This window comes from Alternaria ethzedia (genome assembly GCF_023757985.1).
Source record: "Alternaria ethzedia strain BMP 0044 chromosome Unknown scaffold_27, whole genome shotgun sequence".
NCBI classification, from domain to species: Eukaryota; Fungi; Ascomycota; class Dothideomycetes; order Pleosporales; family Pleosporaceae; genus Alternaria; species Alternaria ethzedia.
The window spans coordinates 267,568-292,093 of record NW_026056220.1 but is presented as its reverse complement, the minus strand read 5'-3'; the positions used below and the strand labels follow the sequence as shown (position 1 = coordinate 292,093).

At 54.6% G+C, this 24,526-nt stretch overlaps 5 protein-coding genes across 5 annotated transcripts; 2 read left to right on the top strand and 3 right to left on the bottom strand.

Moving 5' to 3' along the window:
- Positions 1–1,894: 1,894 nt before the first annotated feature.
- Positions 1,895–3,670, top strand: J4E87_008567 (uncharacterized protein; the record flags this gene model as incomplete). The annotated part of the gene is made up of 4 exons (XM_049380155.1): positions 1,895–2,299; positions 2,347–2,481; positions 2,640–3,464; positions 3,617–3,670. The coding sequence occupies 4 exons, from the start codon at positions 1,895–1,897 to the stop codon at positions 3,668–3,670; spliced, it is 1,419 nt and encodes a 472-aa protein (XP_049230152.1).
- Positions 3,671–4,357: 687 nt separating this feature from the next.
- J4E87_008566 (uncharacterized protein) lies at positions 4,358–5,317 on the bottom strand (the record flags this gene model as incomplete). Its single annotated transcript, XM_049380154.1, has 1 exon — positions 4,358–5,317. The coding sequence occupies one exon, from the start codon at positions 5,315–5,317 to the stop codon at positions 4,358–4,360; it is 960 nt and encodes a 319-aa protein (XP_049230151.1).
- A 1,712-nt stretch (positions 5,318–7,029) lies between these two features.
- Positions 7,030–7,609, bottom strand: J4E87_008565 (uncharacterized protein; the record flags this gene model as incomplete). Its single annotated transcript, XM_049380153.1, has 3 exons — positions 7,030–7,050; positions 7,095–7,404; positions 7,605–7,609. 3 exons carry the CDS (start codon positions 7,607–7,609, stop codon positions 7,030–7,032), a joined length of 336 nt encoding a protein of 111 aa, XP_049230150.1.
- Positions 7,610–8,296: 687 nt separating this feature from the next.
- On the bottom strand, positions 8,297–11,164 carry J4E87_008564 (uncharacterized protein; the record flags this gene model as incomplete). Its single annotated transcript, XM_049380152.1, has 2 exons — positions 8,297–11,114; positions 11,157–11,164. 2 exons carry the CDS (start codon positions 11,162–11,164, stop codon positions 8,297–8,299), a joined length of 2,826 nt encoding a protein of 941 aa, XP_049230149.1.
- A 10,611-nt stretch (positions 11,165–21,775) lies between these two features.
- On the top strand, positions 21,776–22,444 carry J4E87_008563 (uncharacterized protein; the record flags this gene model as incomplete). The annotated part of the gene is made up of 1 exon (XM_049380151.1): positions 21,776–22,444. One exon carries the CDS (start codon positions 21,776–21,778, stop codon positions 22,442–22,444), a length of 669 nt encoding a protein of 222 aa, XP_049230148.1.
- Between the last annotated feature and the right edge of the window lie 2,082 nt (positions 22,445–24,526).

The following is a 24,526-nucleotide window of genomic DNA, read 5'->3' as shown; positions in this document are numbered from 1 at the left end:
TCTTCTCGCCACAAAGACTAGTATCTCGTGTCATTAGACTAAGAATGTGATCGAATCTCTGGTAGCTCAAAATGCGGCCCCGACTGGGCATGATGTAAATCCCGCGACCCAGGAACACCTCTTGTTGGACCCAAACGCGGTTCCAGTATGATTTTTGACACAGCTCAATGATTGCTGGATAGATAGTGTCATCCCATACTGGTTCTATCCCCATGTAAGCCTCATGCGATGGATTGGTCATCTCTTCGATAGCATATGCGATGCGGTCATCCGTTATACCAAGCCATATGACCACATTGGTGGCTCGACGATAGATCATACCCATGAGCTCGACTTGGTGATTTCTCTCTCGGGTGTCGGATTGGTTGATACTCAATGCATCAATCCAAATTGGAAGACCTAAATAATGTCTTCCCTCATGTCTAAAAGTGTGTAACGCGTCAAACAGGTTGCGTCGCACCCTAAAGAAGTGGTCATCGAGGAGAATAACCGGATCATCATCGGCGGGTGAGCCCCATTCGTAAGACAGAGCTTCAAAGCCAAACTCGTCCATTCGAACATGTCGGATATAGCACTTGATGCTGTCGAACGGAAATCGGTCAGCGGGGTCAATGCGGATTACGCGAATTGTGTCAGGTGTTTCCAGAAGCTGATATTCGAAGGGTACACATTTTGCACGATGTTCTCGAAGCCCTAGGAGCGTTAGCTTAGCCAGTGTTTTCTGCTATGAATAGGATGTATTACATCTTTTTTTCGCTTCCGAGCGTTCTTTCCTCAGCTGCAGTTCCTCACGTATAATTTTGATTGCACGCATCCGAACGATGTAGCCGTCTGAACTACCTAAGTGTTGACACCAGAGCAGTAGAACGCTTTCCTTTCCGTTGATCCTGGCAGCAAGGCTGAGAGCTGACAGAACGCATATGCTATCGGCGTGGTGTAGCGCTGAATAGAAGATATGAGATGTGAGAGCGTCCTGTCTTTTAGTATCGCGTGGAATCAGGCTTTCTGGAGTAGGAATGTGGTAGTAAGATTGCCGAAGGAAGTATTGATGTCAGACGAGGGGTATCTTCAGCTGCTCGGGTGGGTGAGGCCCCCGGGGCCAAGAGCGTCATCTAACCGCATTTGGCCGCGCTACTGCGGCCTGAATCCTCCACCCGCAGGAACGACATTCTGTCTGCTGCCGGCTTTCGCGGTTCCACATTAAAAACACTTTCGCTGATAACTTTCGGTCGTTTGCAGGCATTAACTGACGATTTCCGGGATGGGTTGACTGTGGCCAATGCTGAAAGACTCTGCGTCGGAGCTCAGCGTTAGGCAGCCGCGCCCTGTGATCAAGCCACCTCTCATCGCATATCGACGGTCATCCTCAAATGTGTTCAGGCTTCCTTGGGGCTCCAAAACTGCGCCACGCATACGCGATCGGGTAATTATCATGACGCAGACTGGAAAGTGCGACACCTGTCGGCAGCGCAAAGTCAAGGTAAGACGCGTGTCAAAACTCGCCAAGAATCTGTCGCAAAGCATGCAAGTCGTTGCGGATCGCAATCCGTTCTTACTGATGGCTACATAGTGTGATGAAATACGACCCAAATGCAGCGCATGCAAGAAGAAAGACAGACCATGTACCTACTCCTACGGCAAAGCCTCAGCATTCGTCGTGCAGGACCCCACGCAGTTGACCAAGCATGGGAGATCCAGGACTAGCTATGCCGTATATCCATTGAATTCTCCTGACGAAGGTTCAAGCTCGTCTTCAACAACCTCTTTCTCAGCCGGCTCGTCCTCAACAAATTCCTCAGACCTCTGCATCACTACCGAAAGACACACCGAAGATCGCCAAGGTTGCTTTCAAACCCTGGCACCGCGTTCAAGATCTAGGATGCAGCCGTCGAAGATGAGAGAATACCGGCAGAATCTTGCGCTTCAACTACATCTCCAGAAGCTACGAGAAGAGAGCCCTCTCGTACCATATCAGCCATCCTCGCCCGAGACGACCCTGATCTCCCGATACATTGGCGTGCTCGGACCAGAGCCCGCCGGTAGGCAGCCTTTTGAGGTCTTAGGGACCTGGATACAGTCTATTCCCTCGCGCATCGGGTCGAACAAGATGCTTGATTTGGCCGTTCAGTTCTTCGTCGATAGTCACGCTACGTATCGAGATGATATGCACTCGAAGCGCAAGGTCGCGAGAGCTTCAAAGGCTAAAGCGCTCAAGGAATTGCAGCTCGCCGTGATGAACACTGATAACAAGGTCACGTACGACATCCTGTTGGCTACGAAATTACACTACGCTGCTGAGGTTAGTCAGCCTGTCAGACGTCGACGTGTTTTGCTGATCACATGCAGGCTCTGCTGGGGCTCGATACTATGTATTACGCGATTCATGCGTTCGGAATCGCCGAGCTGCTGAGGTCAGGTGCGGTGGCGGAAGTTGATGACGATCATTTCTGGAATTTGATCGACAATACCTATGTTGACGATGTGAGTACTGGTCGGTCTTGGGAGTTCGCTGCTGATGTCGAAAGGTTCACGAGGCGATGATGGCGGGTCGGAAGTCAGTATACCACAACGACTATTACCTGTCTGCTACAATTCCACCTCCGATCGATACAAGAGATGTCATGCTGTCGCCATCACAGAGAGCGTCGATGGCCGTCATGCACGTTTTCATTCAGTGCCCTTGCGCGGTAGCATTGATCCGAGAAGCCATTTCGAACCCCGAGGACACGATCGCGCTTGCAATCGCCATGTCATATTTGGAGGGTCTGATGCAAATCAACGTGTCGCAGCACGTAGCTGAGCTCATTGAAACGACCGTGTCTGTGGTACCGATTCCACCGTCACCGGACGTCGCCGACCTAATGCCCGACACCCTCGAGTTCAATTCGGTACAAGACTTCATACTTTGCACCAGAGGCTGGATGTTACAGTCGCTCCTCTGCGGTCTTGCGGATACAGTTTATCGATACTTCCCGACTGAGGCGGCGTTATCGCTACTCCCGTCGCCTCAGCAATTACGAATTATTGACGTTGATAGCGCACTCTGTCTCCAGAAGTCGCACAGATGGGCAGATTCCGTTTCCAAACATATCCCGCTTTTGACAATGCGCTTACACACTCCACTCCAGATGGCTATTGCCCCATGGCACCGCATGACGCGAGATCTTACATCCCAGCGCTCACCATCTGCCTCGCCAGGCACCCCCTTGGACGTGGCTGCGGAGCTCACACGCGCCAAGCGCATGCAAGCTTGGATAGTCAGCGAAACCAACAAGATACACAAGAACTGGAACGTCGCCACCGTCGACGAAGAAATCCTTATAGAAGCTCTAGAAGCTTTATCTGGAGAGAAGATGCCAGATTGGCTTCCAACGCGCGTACGATTCGTCCCCGAAGAAGGCGAAATGGCCCTACACATGGAATTCGAGAACAGAACAGGGACCTACTCCACTGGCAGAATCGATGTAAGCAAGGAGCCTCCGCGCAAACTGGCGATGCCGCCGCATCCTGGGGAAAAGGGACAAGAATGGCAGAGGAAGAATGTACATGTGGTGGAGCTTCCGCTTAGAGGAGGGCGGAATGAAAGACCGGTAGACTTCTTACATAGCACAGGAAGGAACCTGTGTACGACTTCAGGGTGGTGGCCTCAGTCACACGAAACATCACATAATAGCTAGGAGGTAGTCAAGTACAAAGCAATCTCCATTCTCATCACCACTGGGTATCGTGACAGCTACATCGCCCTCCCTCCTCACCCCCCGCAAACCTCAGCCCCCCCATGTCTTCTGCAACCTCCTTCTCACCCCCTCGTCCTACCGTCCCCAAATCTGTCGTATGCCCCAAACGACATCTCAAAACCCCTTGTGTCCTTCACCAGTGTCACCGTGGTACTCCTGCCACATGCCCGTGAGTTGCTGGGCGCCGCACTTTGCGCACTTGAACTGGTGCTGGAACTGCGGGTACGGGCTCCGCGGGACGTTGTGCACGATGTTGGCGGCGCAGCAAGAGGGGTTGCAGCAGAAGTAGGTGTATGAGGAGGTTGGGGCTGGTGTGGTCATTATTGTGGTTGTTGTGGTAGTGGTTGAAAGTGGTTTGTTGGAGTGGTGTGATGTGGCTTTGGGGGTTGTGGTGATGTGGTGAAATTGTGGTAGTGGGTAGTTGTTGGAAAGGGAATAGAAGATTGGGCTTGGAAATCGCGGTTTATATAGAGGGAGAGTGAGAGGCACAGCGATGGGAGTGTGTTGGTGAATGGTGAATTGACTGAGACACGCTGGGAGTGCTGTTGAGGCTGTTGCGTCGAGGACAGCGTCACCGCTGATGGACGCGCATACTGGCGGTGTTATCTATCATTCACCTCTTAATCCGTCTTCTTCAGTTCCTGCTTCACCTCCTTGAGCACCTCACACCCCTTCGTATCCTTACTCCCACCGCGGCACGCAGGGCAAGTCCTTCCATGCTGAATAAGAAAGAAATGTAACTTAAACTTCAGCTCCGGCGGAATCACCGCATCCAAATGCAACTGCGTGTTCTCCCTACTCGCCTCCTTCGGTCTCCATCCCCATAAGCCAGCAATGCGATACACATGCGTGTCAACCGTGAACCTGTTCCTCTTCAAGCACCAGCCCATGACTACGAACGCAGACTTTGGGCCTACGTACTTGTAGCTCATGAGCTCCTTCATAGCATCTTCGTCGCTGGCTTCAAGGAGATGGTCGAGATTCCAGCGTCCGTAGCGACGCTTCACTTCCTCGAGGATGGACATGATGATCTTGGTCTTTCTGATGTGCAAGCCGCCGCAGCGAATAGTCTCTTGTAGTTTCTCAGACCCCCCATTATATATCTCCTCGTAGGCGAACACCGAGCCGTACGTGTCTTTCATGCTGTCCATTGCGCGTTTCGCATTGTTCCAGCTCGTGGCTTGGCTGAGCACGGCGACGATGAGGGCGTCGAGGACGAACGGGATTGTCTCGGGTGTGTTGGTGTCTTCGAATTCGGCTTCGACGGCGGTGTTGTGCAGTTTGTGAAGGATGTCGTAGGCTAGTTGGCACTCGCGGTTTGTGGGGTGGCCGAAGTCAGGGTATGGCGTGGATGTCGCGTGGGCGGACCATGCTTTCCATTTCTTTTCTGCGCCGGCGTCGTCGTCCATCTTGGGACTATCGACCTTGACCTCGTTGGACTGAGTGATGGTCTGCTTGCTGTTCCCATCACTGCTTTGCGCTATTCCGTCTCTTTTTGCGGAACGATTTGCTGCTCGGCTGTCGACGCGCTTGCTGAGCGTCTCTTCACCAGTCGTTGAACCAGAGTGTCTTCTCTTCATCGCACTACTCGCGGTGTGTTGCGCAGTGCGTGTGGCCGCTCTCGTCGATCTTCTTAGAGCCATGCTGTAAATTAACATCAAGAAAAATACAGGTAGCAGGTGTGTCAGACAATGTCGTAGACGCGCTTCTTCTTGGAGCAAGTTCGGCGGACGCGTTCAAGGTATATACTAATCAGCACGCTGACGTCTTTATCAGTCGCGGCCCTGGGCCCTTGCATAAGGACGCGCTAATCGTCTCCATGATCGCGTCGGATTCCGCGGGCGCTGAGATCTAGATTCGCGAGATGCAGTGCGGAGGCGTGGTAGCGCATCGAAGGTTCGGCGATGAACCCATCTCGGCGATAGACCCAACAATCGGAGATAGACCCACACGCTAGTCCTGTCTTGTCAAACATTGCTGCCTGAGGAGCAATCGCTTTGGTAGAAGGGCATACGTTGTGCTTAATTCTGTGCTATCAACTGTAAAATATAGCATCTCTGCCCACGTCTACACAGCATAATCTTTATACCTCCTCACGAAATCGTGCAAGTCCTGCGTCGAGTCACAAGGTGCAGGTTGCATGTAACGACAGCTCCTACCCCCCGACTTCGAGACCCTCAAAATGGTCTTGGTAAGCCACCAATACTCCGCCGCGTGCTTCTCGAACCCCAGATCAGGCAAGAAATTTCCTTCGCTATCTCGGCTTACTACATCCCAGAGCGCCTTCCATCGGTCGGTGGCGCGAAGCATCGGCTCTATGTTCATAGAAGTGAGGAAGTTCATTCTGGATGTCATGACGATGGATAGAAGTGCTATTAGAGTCAGCGGGTTGAGCATAGGATGGGTGATGTGAGAACGGACCGCAGATGAGTATCAGCATATGTGGTGGTGAGATGGCTTCTCCGGGCTCATCGGCGCGCTGTGCGACAGGGGAAAAGAGGGCGCGTGACATTAGTGCGGGTAATGTCTCGACTCGTGGTCGGGGGAGCTGATGCGATGCAAGACGCGCGAAGTCGGCGGCCGACTCAGCTCTGAACAAACTCTCCTCGCAGGGGAGGTCACCTATCGCCTCACTGATGGCAATTTGTGGGGTATTGTTGAAGAATACGGAGAGCGTGCTGTCAAAGAGGCAGGTCCACATGCCCAATCTGCGAGGGTTGTTAGTGGCTTTATATACGTGGTGTGGACCAGGTCGTGGTACCTCGATCGCATCTCATCGTTGATGAACGCCTGCCAATCATGTTCATTTTGACTGTGGGTGATGTGACGCTGTTTGTACGCAAACAAGCCTGAGGCTCGCACAGCAGCGACAAGCGATGGAATGCGCTGGAGGCGGATTCGCCGTCTTGTGACCATGTCGTTACTGTTGTTTAGAAACACCAAGAACAATAGACCTGCTTGCAACAACTGGAGATGCTCATCTTCGACCCACGCCGAGTGATCAGTTTGCGATATCTGACGTAATACCAGTTGATCGAAAACGTATGCCTCCGCAACGTGTGAGAACCGTCGTACGCCGATGGAGGTATCAGACTCTAGAGTCGGTAGTGACCCGAACAAAACGAGCGCGAGTAGAAGCGGGAAGGACACCGTCTGTATATCGAATGTCGGCTTGTGCAGAATAGGAAACGAATAGTGAAAGTAGCGAAAGAAAGCCCAAACAAAATGCCGCACATTGCCAACTGTAAAGACGGTTTCGGCAAGTTGATAATCGAATGTTGCATCAAGTGCATCACCACGCTCCAGCATCGCGCTATGCTTAGCAGACAGGTGGTCTAGCATCTCTCTTACACGTACTTCCAAGGCGTACGCATCTTCCAGTTCAGGTGTCAGACCATCGCTTATGATCGGAGACGCGTAGTCTACTTCTCTCCCCGACACCAGGAAAGGGAAACCGAAGAAGACAGAAGGTAAGTCGGCAAATTCGAAGAACGACTGCTCATGCGCCATGTGTTGATCTTGATCGTGTGGTTGTACGTGTGCTTCGCCATCTGCATCGTCGAGTTCCGTGGCTTCGGCGGCGATCGCAGCGGATGGGCGATACCCCGAAGGATTCGTGAAATTGAGGAGGAAATCGATGGAGATGCCCACGCGCTGCCGGTCGGTACTGATCTCAGTACCATCTTGGCTGCTTCCAACAGATGCAGTAGTACCTGCAGAAACGCCGTCTAACCGCTTGTACGTACACGCCGCGCCACCATCGCGACAACGCACACATGGCATTTTGGTATCGCACGAAAGCTTGCGCTGCGAACATCTATCGCAGGAGTTTCGCTTTCTGCCGCGCCTCAATGTGGGTAGACTCACGTCATCGCCGTGGGCGGAAGAGCAGTTTGACAAGTGGCGTCGAGCGAGGTCTCTGTATCTTTGTCAGCTCTTAACAAGCACACACACCGAGGGACAAGCCCACCGTCGCGTGAACTGCGCATGACATGACGGACATGTCAAGTCTTGCCTGCCGAAATCTGCTTATTGTGAGCCGCGACTGATCCATCGTGCAGGATGATGCTCACGTGACGCTTCATGGCGGCGAAGATGGCTGTTGGTGGAATAGACCTTGTCGCATACCGCGCATTGATGCTTTGTGCGGATTGCGGGAGGCATGTAGGTGGCGTATGCATCTCGCACATGAACCCACGGGAAGGAGTCGGGAAGGAGTGGGTTTTATCCCGCGCGATGGTAGTGGATCTAATCTGCTAGCGTCCGTCCGATCCCGCTCCAGTGCATCGACGTCATCTACTTCTGGGCTTCTTGCTCGGAATCTTCGCGCAAGGAACTTTGGGTGTGTACGTTGGTGGGTTGGTAAGTCGATGATGGTTAGCTGACAGGACTGTTCGCCCCTCCCGGCGTCTTACACCGCAACGAGAGAGAACAGACTTCAAAAAATGTATCATTAGGATCTCACCGGTACCCGCGGTCTCCGAGAAAATTGTCAAAATCTGCATTACCAGCTAAGGCTATCTGGCCAACGTAGCTCAGTATCCAGGTATCTCACATCCTCAATAAAACCCCTTCCTAGCCGTCCCCTTCTTCGTCCTATTCTCCCCCCAAATACAACAAACACTCAAACTCTCACACCACCCCTGCACCATCGTGCTCTCTAGTTCCTTCTCAACAGCAAACACCTCCGATCCATCCCCTTCCCTGCTTGGCCCCACGCCCAGATGTACCGCTTCCTCGCCCCTCTTCTTCAAATCCGCATTCCAGGCCTTGATCTGCTTCTGCGTAGCTTTTTTGTACACGCGGATGGGTGTGTGGCCGTTGAGATACGCAGTAAAGTCTTCGATGACGATGGGGTCGTACATGAGGATCTTTTCGTGCCAGGTAGGCTTGCTGGGGTCGGTGGTTGGAGGCAAAGACCGGATGTGACTTGTTATCTGAGCAAAGACCTGGGCTTTGATGTTCGGCCATTCGAGAAGCGGGGTAGGTATGCGGTGGATAGGTACTAGACTTGGATCGGCCGCTGAGGCTTTCGCTTTCACCGATTTGCTGGGTGAGGTTGTGGGAGATAGTGTGATTAGAGACAGAGGTTGTGAGTTAACATGTTTAGTTGTTCGGGGCGGCGTGGGGGAGAGGAGCTGCATGGCTTCGTCTTCGGAGTCGAGGATCTCGTCTATGTCGATGAAGCGGCCTGAGCCTGTGGGAGGGGACGATGGCATCTTAGTTCTGGTCTTTGACTTCGCGCGGGGCTTCAGGATTGGCGTCAATGACGCGGAGACTGATGTAAGTATTGCAGAATGCGATTTCGTCGGCCTTCCGCGCTTCTTGGGAGAGCCGTCCATGGGCGTTGGTGCTGAGGCGGCAGGTTTGAAGATCGAGACTGGCGATTTCCGCATCTGCGCAGAGGGCGGAAAGTCGAAGTCGTCGATGTCAACAAAGCTGTCTGGTGAGACAGGTTTCTGACCGGAAGGTGGAGGCTCTTGCATGAAGTCGTCAATGTCCCTGAAGCCCGTATCTTTCATTTGATCATCATCGTTGCGAAACTTCGTCATTGGGGTGGCGCGTGAAGTGCTGGGAGGTGGCATTGGTGGATCAGAAGATATGGCAATTGGTGGCGGCGGGTCTTGGGGTATATCATCAATATCTATGAAGTCAGATTGATCGTCGTCTTGCTCATTAGGCGCATCGGTAGTGCCATCCATGAGCAATGGGATGTCTTGCGTTCGGTCGGGCTCGGGTATATAAACGTCCTTCAAGTGCTCCAGCATACCGCCCTCGTCGTCGCGGGAACTCGCAGCCCAAAGTCCGCGCTTGCCTTCCACCCTGCCGAGCCGTGACCATCGCGGCGGCGCGCCATACGCAACATTGTCGGCGTCCTGCTCAGACTCCTTCAGCGCATGCTGTAGTTGACGCACCATTGTCGGCGACTCTTCAAGCACAAGCTGACTTGATGTTCCAAACAAGACGTCTTGCTGCTGCAGACGCGACATTGCTGATGAAGGACTGAGCAACTTCTCCGCGACGGGTTTGGGTTTGGCGGCTGCCTTCGTAGACGCCTTCCTCGCTCTTGGCTTGGGATCCGCTTTGTCTGTGCCTGACTTGGAGCTGTTACGCCTGCGCACTGGCTTCTTCGGTGCTGCATCGCCGTCCGCCGCCGATGCATCGTTCAGCGGCACCTTTGTTGTAGTTGTCGAAGCTCGGGACTCGAAGAAGTTGCTAGTCGCATCGTCTGGAACTGGTTGTGCATCCTTCAAAGCATACTGCTCTGTAACGAGGTCGGTGATGGTGCGTGGTTTCTTCTTCGGTGCTCTCCCTTTCTCGGGAGACGAGTCTCTGGAGTTGGTGTTATTGCTGGGTATCTCGACAAGTTCAATTCTCCGCCGCTTCGTCGCTGCCACAGCCCCTGTTGCGTTGTTCGATTTCGCAGCGATCTGCGCAGATGGCGATTGTGCGTAGGCGAAGTTGGAGAGGAGGTTTGTAAAGGAGCCATCCGCGTTCTGCGATAGGGTCTTGTTCTCCTTTCCGGTCGAGTCGGTGAACGGCGATGCGATTGTGGTGTCGGGTGGCGGCGTCCAGTCTCTCCTCCTTAGAACAGCCTCCTCCAACTCCAAACCTTGTGCGATGGGATCTGGCTGTCGCTGCTTGGGTGCAGCCTTCTTCTTCGGCTTTGGGCTGTCTGGCACTTCCCAGATCGATTGAGGCTTGGCTTGAGTGTCGTGGTCCTCTACAGAAGGCCGTGTTGCCGACTCCTGGCCTCCGTCTGCTCCACCTCCGAAATGCGCAGACACAAGCGACGCATCTCCCTGCTTGCCCTTCCCTGTCCCAGCTTTCGCCTTTGTGGCCCTCGGTTTCTTTGGCTTTGGCGCAGGTTCTGTCCATTCTTCCGCAGTCTTGACCTTCTTCGCTCGAGGCTTACGGGGCTTGCCAGACTTGGTGAGCTTCGGCGCATCCGCAGCTGGTGCCGCAGGGTCGACCGGAGGTTCTGTCGCATCATCGTCGAAGAAAGGAGACTTGGTAGGTCGTTGCGGCGGGCGTCGGAGTTCGTCGTCGGAGTCAAGGATCTCTTTGTCTGACTTGGGTTTCGCTTTGCGCGCTCGAGGCTTCGGTTTGGGCTTCTCGGAGCCGTCTGCAGCGGTAGTAGTAGCTGTAGCCTTCTTCGTAGTCCGCTTCTTGGGTTTCTCCGCAGCCAAAGGAGGCTCTAGGGTATCCTGTGAAGTCCGGCGTGGTTGCGCTTGTTGTATTGCATCGAAGTCGTCGTCGAGGCGGCTTGTGAAGTGCTCGGAGCGTATGAGGCTGCCCACGGTGGCGAATCCTCTCACAGCCCCTTCGGGGATAGGAGCAGCTCGTGCATTGCTCTTGGACGCGCCGGCCGCCGGCCTGAGGGGGCTCGCAGGAGGGGAGAATGCGAGAGGGGAGGACGCAAGCATGGCGACGCGACGGGAGGGGGCATCATGTAGCGGGGAAGCGGCTGGCGGACTCGAGGATAGCACCACGACGTCGTACATGGTATTGCCTGCCATTCTGAGGCGAGGAAGGGGCCGCCAGGCAGCCAGTACGGGCAGACGGAGAGGGGCAATCCATAGACTCGGCCTGAGGAGTTGGGGAGGGTGTGGTGTGGAGTGGCGCTGGTTGGTGAAGCCGAACAATGCACGGTCTTTGGGTCAACTGAAGTTCATTGCTGCAACACCAAAGTCTCCATCACCAAATTCCCAGCCATGCCCCTCCACCACCGCAGCTTCCACATCAACCCCCTGCGATCGAGCTGCATTTCCTTGAGGAGCTCTACAATCACTCGCAGATCATCATCATCGACTTGTATGACGGCCCCCGGCCGCATACAGCGCGGAAACCGCCTCCGCGGAAGTCTTCCAAAACCCATCGTAGCCTCCTGCCTCCCCTCACCCTCGACAGCAACATGAAGCAGACTCGAAGCTTCAGAACACCTCCTTCATCCCGCCCAGTACGTCTGCGCGCTTGTCGCAGCTTCTGGCGTTGCGAGTGAGGTTCAGGACAGCCAGAGCCGTCGCTGCGAACCTCACCCGCTGAACGAAGGCCCTCGGCATCCTTCTGCGAGCCTCACACAACGAGAGGAGCTTCCGAGAGACTGCAGTAAGTGCCTCTCGTCTTTGCCGTCGACGTCCTTGACCTTCGCTGCCCCTCCCTGAACCTGCCTCCTCTGCCGCTACCCCGCCTCGAAGCCACACACATCACCCAGCAAGGGCAAGAGAACGTGCAGAGACATTGCTGATGTTTTGGCTTATAGACAACAAGCTGCTGCTGTAGCCTTGCATCGGCAGCGACGTCCTCCTTGGGTTGACTTCAAAGCTGCCTCCGACACACCCCCGCCCTCACCTCCGCCGACAACCCTCAGCGACAAGCATTGCTGAAGCACTGCGCAAGAGGCGAAACACAAGCCCCCATCGCTGGCCCAAGGCTGGTAACTACCACAACGATAGTCCATCTCGCTGTCGATTTCCTGGCGGCATGATGCTGAGCCATTCTCACCTGGGAGGCAGTAGCTTGGCCATGCCGACACCCTCGCGGAGCGCCTGGTGAGAGCCGTCAAGCTTGAAATTCGAGGCCGACTATCGATGCCTCACCTAGCACCTTCGGGTCGGTACTCATGGCGGCCACTCTTGACGCTCTCGTACCCCTCGCATACCAAGAAGACAAGACTCGATGCTGTCACCCACTCGAAAGTAAAGCGACTCGGATCGGATGAAGGGTCTGGGCCTACAACATAATGTGCGGGGCGCTTGGGCAACCGCGAGGAACCCATGGAGAGGATACATACCAGCAAGAGACGGAGACTATGGGCATGCCACCGGAGCACCCAAAGGTTCACTGCTCATCGGCGCAGGCGCGGGTCAAGCCCGCAGCGCTGGCTCGGTCTCGCTGTCGATGGAGCATGTAGTGTGTCATACTCAGCCTCCATGGCTAGTGCGTCGAGCAGGCTTGACCAGGCCGCATGGTATGGCGGTTGACGTGCAGTCTACCGGAGCAATGACCGGCAAGGCTGTACAGTATCGCATCGTGACTTCGCCAGCGAAATACTAACTGCAGGGCATCGCCAGCGAGACATCCGACAGCGAGATCCCGGCGCGGAGCCATCGACAGTGAGACCTGGACAGCGACAAATCGACTACGGGATCGTCAGCCTTTCAAAAGAGCATATCAGAGCTCTCGACTTACTATCTGGAATCTGCCATGGAAGACGCATCTTCACGTACCAGATGCTCATCAGCTCCGCAGCTGCGAGAAACAGCTAAGCATTAGCATCACCAGCACCGTCGACGTCGGCTGGTGCCGTCGCAGCCCGAATCGACATCACGCAAAGAAAAAGAACCAGACCATTCTTTTAAACTTTATCAATTCCTGGAAGACGTCAGCATTGTTTCACTCTGGGATGGTACAGACTGGAGACTCACTATCTATTCATTCCGCATTACGAATCCAACTATCGAACAATTCCAAATGGTAGAAGTCGGAGATGAACCCAATGCGCTTCATGCGAGATCGAGCCAAAGCAGCTGTTCTCTGCGCAGACCTCGAAGGCAACGCCCTTGCCGACGGTAGCACGACCAACGCATGTCTTCCTGAGGAGCCCATCGGGGAGTACGTTGGGGTCGGCAAATGTTGCTGGGATGAGAAGGCAGAGCTGGTTTAAGAGCTTGACCGCGGCATATACCCAGTTCCTGTCTTCCATAGCGCTCGCGTAGATGATGTCGACCGTGTACTTCAACTTTTGTGGGTCCGCGTCGATATTGGCGGTCACCTCGCCGTCTCAAGACCGTCGCACCACGAGAGTCCTTCTCGGTGCCCTCGTAGCGTCGAATATCCAACTTGTTGTTGCAGAGCTCTCGTGCCGTCGAATATCCAACTTGTTGTTGCAGTCCTCGCGGTTCTTGGCGTTAAAGGCAGGGCGGCTGACGCGCCTGCCTCCGACGCAGCGCTCCCACACTTCAAGGTCGCTGGCTTCTTTGAAGCGGGCCTCGACCGCGATGATCGCGGCATTCACAAAGAGGTTCGGCAGTGGTGAAGAGGATGATGCAGGACGAGCCAACACAGTCCACGTATATGTTGGCGATCCAATCAGATTCCGGAGATTGTCTCGAGTGGCGCGACGACTGTTGCCGAGAAGTTCAAGACTCTGGAAGTACTTAGGCAGGAGCACTGCCTCCGACGCAGTGCTCCCACACTTCAAGCGGCGCTGCGTCATAAGACCACAACAAAAAAGGGTCATGGAAAGTGAATGTGGCTGGCTTGTTTGTCGCTGGCTTGTTTGAAGCGCCCGTACATGAAGTCTCGATCGGGTTGATTTGGAGCGTCATGTCAGGTCTTTACTTTCACATGACCCAGCCGTTCTTCCTCGGTGCGATCAGTCCTGTGACCTTGATCTTGGACATGAGATCCTGGTCCGTCATCACTGTACGCTCCCGCACCTTCTCCAACACCCGTGTGAGCTCCGCTTCAGTAGACGGGTTCGAGAAGAAGTGTTCAAGATTCAAAGTTGTGTCGCCAACGTGGCATCGACATTCGGTGAGAACAATGCCCTCGGTCAAGACAGATGACGATGGTATGGTTGGCGAGGTCGTCGGCGATGGCGGGGATGTTCTTGACGCGCCTGCCTCCGACGCAGTGCTCCCAGACTTCAAGATCGCCATATCTTAGTCGATTTGGTGAAGTTGGCTAGGACGATCGAGATGCCGTGGACTACCAGCCCCCAACTGCAGAGTAAGCAGCTCCAGAAGTATAGGCTGCGACGCGTAGCTCTGTACAGCAGGCGGATGTTCAACTCGATGCAGATAAACCACGCGATTCCTAGGAATGCTGCTGCGGCCATGGACGATGGTCGGTCGGCAAGTTCGGATGCCTTGGGGTCACTGGGGTCTGTCTAACTCGATGCAGATGAATCATAAGACCACAACAGAAAAGGTTCATCAACAAAAAAAGTCCATCTGTTGAAGAGGCGGCTTATCGACGACTTCACCCATGCTGTTGCAGGGCGGCCCATAGCTGGTGTTGCACCGGGACTTCGGCGACTTGCTGCGCGCGCAGCAGTGCATCCGGGGACATCCATGTACGTGAGTTGCGGTAACTACCCGCACCACCTCCGTCATTGGCGTCATGGGCGCCTCAGACTCATCGCTGCTGGTAGTCCACAGCGATGAGTCCGAGTCTGCTCGGGCTGCGACTGTGCCCGGGAGGGCTGTCAAGCTCTGCGCGCTGTGAAGCGAGCACAAGGCTCTCAGGCCGGAGCCTATTCGCGTCGTTTGCCATCGTGTGGGAATCACGATGCTCGAAGGAGAGCTGTCAAGCTCCACCCGCTGCGAATTGAGCACAAGGCTCGCAGGCCGGAGACACCGACTCCTCGACCTTCTTGGGCGCAATGTTGGGCCCGTTGATGATCATGGGAACACGCGCGCTGTTCTCATACCAGCTCAGAAACAGGAGCAGCTGCTTGTACGTCTCTCCTCTCTTCTTTCCATCGATCAGTAGCTGGTCGTTGTGCTCTCCGCTGGAGTTACCAACGAAGAGATGGGCATATGATGATCAAGAGAGGGGTGAGTATAAGTTCCAGCGCTGGGCTTGGGCACCAGCCCTACTCCTGGATACGGCTCTGGAGACCGCCATCCAGGCATGCATGTTGACCGTGATGTTTTGGTCAAAATCGGTTTGCACTGATAGTCTCCCACTCTTGCTCCTACTCCTGCCATATTGGGATATGGAAGTCGATTGCGACCCTTGGGTTTGACCGGCTCGGTCATCGTGTTATTGCAGACGTAGGCAGTTTCGAACGCTGCTCGACCCGTCTATAGCCGCTTTCAGTCTCGCTGAAGAATCGAAATGGTCGCCGATGATTAAAGTGCGTAAAGTCCAAGTGGCTCCGTGGAAGAGGATGCCCATAGGTGGTGTTGCACCGGGACTTCGGCGACTTACAGCGCATGGCTGAAAGCACATAACGCTGGCCCATAGACGGAATGCGCCGGGACTTCGGCGACTTAGTGGTGGGTGAGATTGGTAGCGGCCACGTCTGGGAGAAGTTGTAGGTTTGTCTGTTCGGGTCGAAGGAAGGGTCAAAGGCACCGTCCACGCCGTAGATGGCGAATGGCTGAGTCCAGACGAACGTACATTCCATCTGGAGAGGAAGGAGCGAAAGAGTGACGTTTGTGTACGACCTTGGTGCCCATAGATGGCGATGCGCCGGGACTTCGGCGACTTATGCCCATGGATGGCAATGCGCCGGGACTTCGACGACTTGTGCCCATGGATGGCGATGCGCCGGGACTTTGGCGACTTGTGCCCATGGGTGGCAATGCGCCGGGACTTCGGCGACTTGGGTGCTGATGCTGGTGATGCGAGTGCTGCTGCTGCTGCTGCTGGCTGCCATCGTGGTGCTGCTGTTGCTGTGTCATGCTGCCGGGTGAGATTGGGAGCGGCCACGAGATTGGTAGCGGCCACGTCTGGGAGAACTACATCATCCTGCCTTCTCAGCAATCTCGTGGCCGCAGCCCTATTTGTGTACGACCTTGGTGCACATGTTGGCGGGGGTCGGTGAATGACTTTTTCGCAGCGCATTCGAACGCTGGCCTATGGACGAGGTGCGCTAGGACTTCAGCGACTTACAGCGCATGGCTGAGAGCACATAACGCTGGCCTATGGACGAGGTGCGCTAGGACTTCAGCGACTTACAGCGAATGGACTTTTCGCAGCGCATTCGAACGCTGGCCTATGGACGAGGTGCGCTAGGACTTCAGCGACTTAAGGACTTCGACGACTCACAGCGCATGGCCTAGGGCACATAACGCTGGCCTATGGACGAGGTGCGCTAGGACTTCGGCGACTTACTGTGTCGATGTCCGATGTGCGCGCCCGCGGCGAGTAGCGGCACCGTCAAGGCGACGTCCCAGATGGGCACCGGCGGCGAACAGCTTCAGCACCTGTTTGATGACTTCTGGAGCGATTAGCATGACCCGAAGACCTTGAAGATGGGTTGGACTTACTGAGCATGAACGCCGCCGGGCGCCATCATTTCGCTGTGCCGAACGCCGAATTCCGCGACTGGCGGCAGTGGAGATATGACGATCGGATTATTGTCGTCTGGAAAACTACTTGCGCCCCCAGTGATAGCTGGCGACTATCACCAGAGGCGACTTCCGCCGTGTCGACAAGGAGGACGACATACGAGCCTGAGGACCCATACGTTAGCACGGCGTTGCACAAGCAGGTGTACCATGGACGGCATCGGAAGTTCGACTTACCAGCTGAGGAAAATGTCTTGCAAGACGTGCCGGGCTGAACACCTGGCCTGTGCGAATATTTTGTAAGGACGAGAAGTGAGTGTGGTAGTCGGCGTTCGTTCGTACAGGCCCAGATGTCCAGCCGGCAGTGACAAGGCTACCAAGGCTTTTCGAGCAGGCGACTGCCTCTACGGACGTGTCAATCAGCGATGCTCACAAGAGGTAGGCGGGGTACTACTTACTGCTCTAGCCAAGAGAGGCAGTTTGTGAGAGGTGCCGGGCTGAACACCTGGCCTGTACGAACCTTCTGTAAAGACGAGAAGTGAGTGTGGTGGTCGGCGTTCGTCCGTACAGGCTCAGGTGTTCAGCCAGTGGCGACAATGCTGGAATGAAGTCTTGACTAGCGAAGTGGTCAGCAATGGTCACAAGAGGTAGGCGGAGTACTACTCACTGCCCTGGCCAAGGGAGGCAGTTTGTGAGAGGTGCCGGGCTGAACACCTGGCCTGTACGAATCTTCTGTAAAGACGAGAAGTGAGTGTAGTAGTCGGCGTTCGTTCGTACAGGCTCAGGTGTTCAGCCAGTGTCGACAACCCTAAACTGAAGCCTTGTCTAGCGATGTTGTCAGCAATGTCCAGGCATGGCCATCCGCAGCTGGTATGGCGGTGGCAGAGGAGGGGCTGAGTAGCTGCATCGGTCGACACCAAGCCGGCGAAGGCGGCGGCGTCAACGGCGAGCAATCAGGAGCGGAGTCAGTACATACCTTGATGCCTTGGGTGCGTCGAGCACCGGAGGTCGCCTCCTCGTCGCCGAAGCGGGAAAGAAAGCGATGTCCGACCCAGAGTCGTCGTCCTACCCCGCGGCAAGCTCGAAAGCATCGCCGATGTGGTGTCGGGGTTCTGCGAGGATGACACAAGGGGCTCAAGAGGATGAAGAAGGGGAAGCACAGCAAGAATTGCGGCATTGGGGAGTGTGATGAAGTCGGTGGTGGGGTGGTGGAAGACGGTCAACAAGTCTCACCTTGAGGCGAACTCACCCGCTACCTGCGCACGGGCCACAACGAATGAGAGACGGCCTCGCAGAAGGAGCGCGATCACAAGGAGAAGGAGGCGCCGTCGACGGTGACCGTCGTTAGAGGCTGCTGTCCTAGCCGATTGTCAAGATTGGGCTCACACCGTCGCACAAGGCGATGCAGTGCTGATTTTGCTATGGCAAACATTCAGAGGACGTCCGGATGGCGACAGTAAGGTCTCAAGACCCAGCTTTGTCTACTCTGCAAGCACACGCAGCTGCTGCAGTGTAGCTGGACGAGACGGCGGCTGCAATCCAGTCCAAGCTGTGTGCATGGAGAAAGTGATATGGCGGCGGGCAAGCCACTGTACCCGCGCTCCTGATGTTCAAAACCAGTCGGTCGCCAACTCCGCAATTGGTCTAAGTCCGTTAAAGCACCTTGAGCCCGACGAGATGGCGGAGCAACCACAACATTTGCACTTGCTGAAAATGGGATTGCCAGCCCCTTTCGCAGACTTGCACATGACTGAAGACATGCATGCCTTCAAAGACGTTCCGCTATTGCTGGACTGTCGCCAAAGAGCCTCATCATCGAGCACCTGAAGATTGCAACCCATGAGCAAGAACAGAACCACGACAGCGAGACATGTTTGGCAAAGTAGGCGTAATCACTGGGCATGGTCACTGGCTTGTTCATGATGTCGTTTTGCACTTCCAAGATTCAGCTATCTGGCCAAGCCTTTCATGCTATCTTGAGAGTCTGCGAGGTCGGGAGACATGCATATGATTTGATGTGAAGTGTGTCCGGCATCATCTTGATGTTACGGTTTTCCCCAGCTCGAGACACGGTATATGGGATGCCTGAGCTCACAGCCATTTTGATCGATCGACTCAACAAGTCTTGATATTCATGCTAACTACAGCTTTGACTAACACTCCAGCTCATGCTCTTCCAAGCTTGACGATATGTCGCGAGTCGCTGTCCATGCGACCGCACGACCCCCTATGACTATAGCCAGGCCTATGTCCGTGATGCTTCACCCTTCTCCTTCTCAGCCCCTTACCCTGTTTCTCAGCATGCCAAAGTATAACGCCCTCGGTTCTTCGACTGCCTTCTCTTTCGATTCTGTTGCATACATCAATCCCTCATATCCTCGCACGGTCTCCTTATGCCTTCGACTGAGCTCAGTCTCCCAGCGCCCTGCTTATTCCGTCTTCTCCCCCTATCCAGCACATCCACTCCTTCTGCCCTTTGCGAGGCCGGTCGCCAATGGCGCCGTGTATTCCACTTCTGCTTTGCTCTCCTAGCACACCCCTATCCCACCATCCCCAAGTCTCCCATCCTCTCTTTTATCCAAACCCCTCCGTCGCAGCCCACCAACCTTCTACGCTCTTCTGCTCTCTACTCTACACATCATCACCCCTCATAGTTATGTCCTGGCCCCACACTCCCCCAGCCGATCCCGAAAAGTGTTCAGACACTCACCTTACCTCCCTTCACAAGCTTCAGCATCAGAAGTCTTGTTGCCGCATAGCCGCACCTTCCTACTCCTCGCTGAGGCCCTGGGATTGCTCGTGTGTTATGGGGCGGGGTTGTTTGGAGTTGCTGTGTCCGCGCCGTGTAGGGTTTGACTTTGCGGAGTTGGGGTGGCGGGTCGAGGGGCGGCGGCGTGTGGTTTGGTTAGTGGTAGGGCTTGGGAGGTAGGAGGGACGTGATCGTCGCGGTGAGGATGTGGAGAGAGTGGTGGGACGGCTTCGTTTCGACGTGAGCTGCGGCTCTTCGGGAGTTCCTGGCTGTGTCAGTTGTGCTCTTTCGCAGACCCCTCCCTTCCCCTCCTTCAACGGTCTTTGGTCAGCTCTGACGCTTACCTCCTTTGTCGACATCAGCGTCGTGCTCGACACATGTCATCCTACCCACTCGTGCTCTTTCTTCCCCATAGTCCCTATCACCAAGCTCCGCCCTTCCCCCTTGTTCTCGCCCTGTCCCCAAACCCGCATCTGCCCCTCACCGGCTCCATCCTTGCCCGACGTGACCATCTGCCGTGTGATTCGAGCCTGCTTGTAGACGTGATCTTTATGTTTGTCGAACACCGTGCGTAGCCCCTTGGGACTTCGCTCCTCATCCCAATGCCGTCGAGGCCGTATAGATTACATCTCGCTCGGCCACGATGCCACGCTCGCAGCTCTAGTAGGTTCGCATCGATCGTTCGGGTTGGTAAGGGGCGCGCTCGTGAGGCAGTAATCGGACGTCTCGTCGATGTTGAATGCTGGCCCGAGGGCTCGGTCAGCGAAACACAGGAGGCGCAACGGCCTACGGTCTTGCGCATCCACAGTGACCATTTGGCTAGGTACTTGATGTCAGTGGAAGTCTGCACAAGGTCGTGCGGCCTTGTTGCTTACCAACTTGTGCCTGATGGCCTGGAGCCAGAGGAGACGCCCAGCGCGCCGTCTACCACCGTACTGCGAAGCGACCAGACTACCTCGCGTATGGTTCCTCTGGTGTTCAGGAAGCCCGTGCCAAGCCTCATCGATCAACTCAGTGTTGTAGGGCCTTCGTGAGACCCTGTCTTCACAAAGGTGGGTTTGCGCGACGGCGCATAACTCCACAGCATCTGATTCCATTGCATTTCTGAAAAGTGGGATCGAATCGTAATCGACTTGGGTATACAATGGCTATACGACTGGTCGGAATGTGAAGTTGTGGTTGGCGTCATGTCCTGCCCTTGGCCCAAAGATATGCGACGGCGTGTAGCTCCACCATCACGACTCCAATTTCGTTTTGGAAAAGCGCAAACTGTCCCCCATGAAGCCTTTCATACGACGGGTATGCGATTTGTCGTATCGTAACGTGGTGGTGGTTGCCATGCCCCGCCATGTCCGTTGCAGCATACGCGAAGTGAAATTTCAGGCGCAACGTTCCTTTGCAATGACGATGCGACTCGCCTGACGTTTTTGCATGTCTGCACCTTCAATCTGAGTCTGCTCAGTGCTGATTGAAAGGTATGGTAGCTCGTGGCGGGCGCCAGGCGTGTCGACGGCTTTTCGTCGGCGGGGAAAACGCATCGTCGGGAAGCGCAACGGCGACGGCGTTGCGTAGAGTCGCACACCCATTGCGATAGGAAGCGAACAAAGTCTTGTGATTTGATGCGAGGCGGAACGCCCAGGTTGACATGGAACGTAGTCTGTGTAGACGGGCGGTGTTGAGCATCCTAGCGTGGATGTAGCGACTCACCCAACTTCAGCTGGCCTGTGTCTTCACTAAGCAGAACGCCAAAACCCTACTAATCGTACGTGCGACCAACCTCGCTGAGGAGGATACGTACAAGCTACCCACGACAGAACTCCGATAGTCCAGTATGTTTGCCACCTACAGCATGAAATCATAGGTCGCTGCAACTTCTGGCAGAAGACCAGGACTGGTACATTAGCATACGAAATGGAATGTTGCATAGCTCTATCTACGCGTATAACTCCTAGCCATATTAAGGCATACTTAGTCGGCTCATCTTAGTCTTATGAATTTGTCCACTCCCGTTGTAATTGGCCCTGTCAGGATCCATGTTTCCTGATATGGCAGACAATAGCCTGAGTGAGAGGGAGGTAGAGATGCGGACTCGTAGTGAGCGTGAGTATTACAGGGCCTATTCAGGATTTCGAGGGGAATACGACTGTCTACTACGGACAATAGCAGCTGTTCGAGCTCACATCTTGCCGCGCCTCAAAGCTGAATCTTGACCAACATCGTTTTTGGCATCATAACACTCATCCAACTACCCATCAAACACCACGATGGCTATCGTTTCGAACCTTTCGCCCACGAGCACCTTCCTCTTCAGCGGGACCCGTTGTCGAACCTGCGCGCAAGTCATTCCCGACGACAGAACGGGCTTTTGTGCAGCCCACGACGAACGAGCCAGCAGTTACGAGGCGATCCTCGGTCGGTGGTGCTGTGAGCTCCAGCAGAAACTCGAGCACAAGCAACGAAAGAGGTGGAATGCCCAGGGCAAGCCTCTACCCTCACTGAGTGGAAAGGCGACGGCGTCTGAGGATGCCCTTTGGCAGAGGGCAAATCTGTTAGCGCTATGGTGTGAGATGAGCCTGGTGGAGTTGGAAGCCGATCTGGAATTTGGGCTCCAAAAGCACGACTGGATCGCGAATATTGAAGAGCTCAAATACGACATGGGCGAGCAAGTGGGCAACCTCCTCCACTGCGCTTTCAAGATCACCCTGGAGAACAAGAAGACCTTTGTGTTCGATCCAACTGGGATCCAGTTTGGCCCTGAATGGGCGGTTCTCACTCCCTGGGATGAATATGTCTTGGATAGAGAGACGGAACTCACTATTCAAGACCAAGTCCGCTTGCAGCGACAGACCGGGGAGATGCTGCATCAAGTTGTACGCCCATTGGGCCGGAACGCAGACTGGCAGATCCTTGAGGAATGGGAAGGCCAATACTAACTCGCTCCCGGGCAATGTAAGTTCCTCGCAAACATCTGACAGCGTCGTTCGGTCTCCCAAACTGGGTAGATCGTGTCCTCGTATGGAGATGGGAAGCAGGGCTTGCTTGCCTGGGAGTACGACCGAGAGGAGGGCCCCCGTGGCGTAGGGTCGGTCGCTCACCGGACTTGTCCACCGGTGCTAAGAGCCCTCAACTGCCGCGGCGTCCTGTTGACGTTCGTGAGCCGAAGACAAAGGTCAGCTATCACCTCCAGCTTCCACCAAGCCCAAACCACGCCAACTCATCTCGACTTGAGCATCATTTGCTCCAAACCTACGAACCTCGATGCTTACAGCAAACTGCGACAAGCTCATTCACATCACTACGCGGCGATTCTGCTCCCCTCTATTCGCGAGCTTCGACAGCAGTCACGACACGACCAGTCTCGACCTCTCTCTTCGCATTGCGCGCGCGCGTCTGTCAGCAAACCAATCCTACACAATCTACGAGGCTTCGCGACGAGCTGACTGTTGCATATACTGGGTGGCTGCATGATTGGGTGTTGGCGAGACGTTGGTGTTGCGGGAAGGCAAAGACATGTCGTCGGAAAGATGATGTTCGGACATGTGCTCAAGCGTGATCGGATGATGCCTTCCGCCCCAACCTCGGCGCAAACTTCAGCACGAACGTCTTCCTCGATGCGGCACGGGCAGCTTGCCATAGATGCTTCGATCGCGAGTTGCGTGATCTGTTTGCGGTATCCCTCATCAACATCCAGAGTCTTTTGTACTTCGATATCGCAGAATACCTACGGAGACATTTACAGCGCGGAACAAGGCCCTTACCAACCCGACTTTTCTGCAGCGGCGGGCTTCCTCTCCACCCTGATGCCCACGGCGCCGCTTCTGTCAAAGAGACATCTTCGGCCGACCACATGAACAGAATCATTGTGCCCGTGCCAGACATGGGAGTCACAAGGGCGAGTCGCTTGCAGTCATCAGATGATGAGCCGCATGTGCTTAGATAATTTGGGTCACTTCGTACGGTACTGAATACTTGGTGCGATGCTCAGGTAACGCGATTTACGTGCTGGCGCATGTAGTTATCCAATCAATGTTGCTACTCAATTTGGTCTTGCCATGTGTCGCTCTCGCGACTTGTTCCACGATGCGCAGTGATGTCAACGGTGATGTACTCAAGTTCTCAGGTAAACAATGACGTCATTGGGAAGCATTATCGTCGGCTGCTACTCGCTTGAAGGCCACCAACAAGCCCAGCATCAAGGCTACGCATGATTCACCGCAAGCTATAAGGTCAAGATGCTTGGCTGTAAGATGTGTATCATATGGAAACATGCTGTAATTTGAACTACATACGAGAGCACGAGCACAAAGCTCGAGATTGACTTGGAGAAGTTACAGTGGAAAATGTAGGCAACTATCGACTGGATCTGACGATTGAAGAAGTCAGATCACGCGTCGTTTCAGCTGTCACTTCAATCTAGGCGATCTACCATTGAACCTGAGAATTGAGATCTCAGGCTCATTTGGATATTGCCGTTCTTTGTCCCACCATCGCAATGCCATCCTTGTTCTTCCGCCTTTATCCATGCGCAACCATCTTTCAGACATTGTTGTTGTCGTTGAAGAAGACCTGTGCTGAGTTAAAAAAGTTCTACTGAGTTGCGAGCGAGTAAGGAAATTGACACTGTCAGACAAGGCTCGGTTTTTTTCCGCATCGTCAGGAGGAATGCCCCAGGACTGAGCGTTGAAAACAACAGTGGTTTGTCATCACAGTGTCAGTCGAAAGCCCTCCAGTGTGCAAGGATTGGGAAGGGGATGGGGAAGACTTAGCTCGTTGAGATCCTTGGAATGAGACAGTGTCGGAGTCGAGCGCCCAAGGCGAGAGTGCGACAGCAGAGTGTCGCATGGGGGGACTAGAGGCGTTAACTGTGATCATGAGAGGAGGGGGTAGAGGAGTGGAGTGAAGCGCCCTCAGGTATCCAAGTGTTTAGTTGATCATTAGGGATTTCCTTCAGCAACTACAACTGTCATCTTGGGGCGCTTGCGAGTAGCGATGACGCTACAGCGTGTGGATGAAGG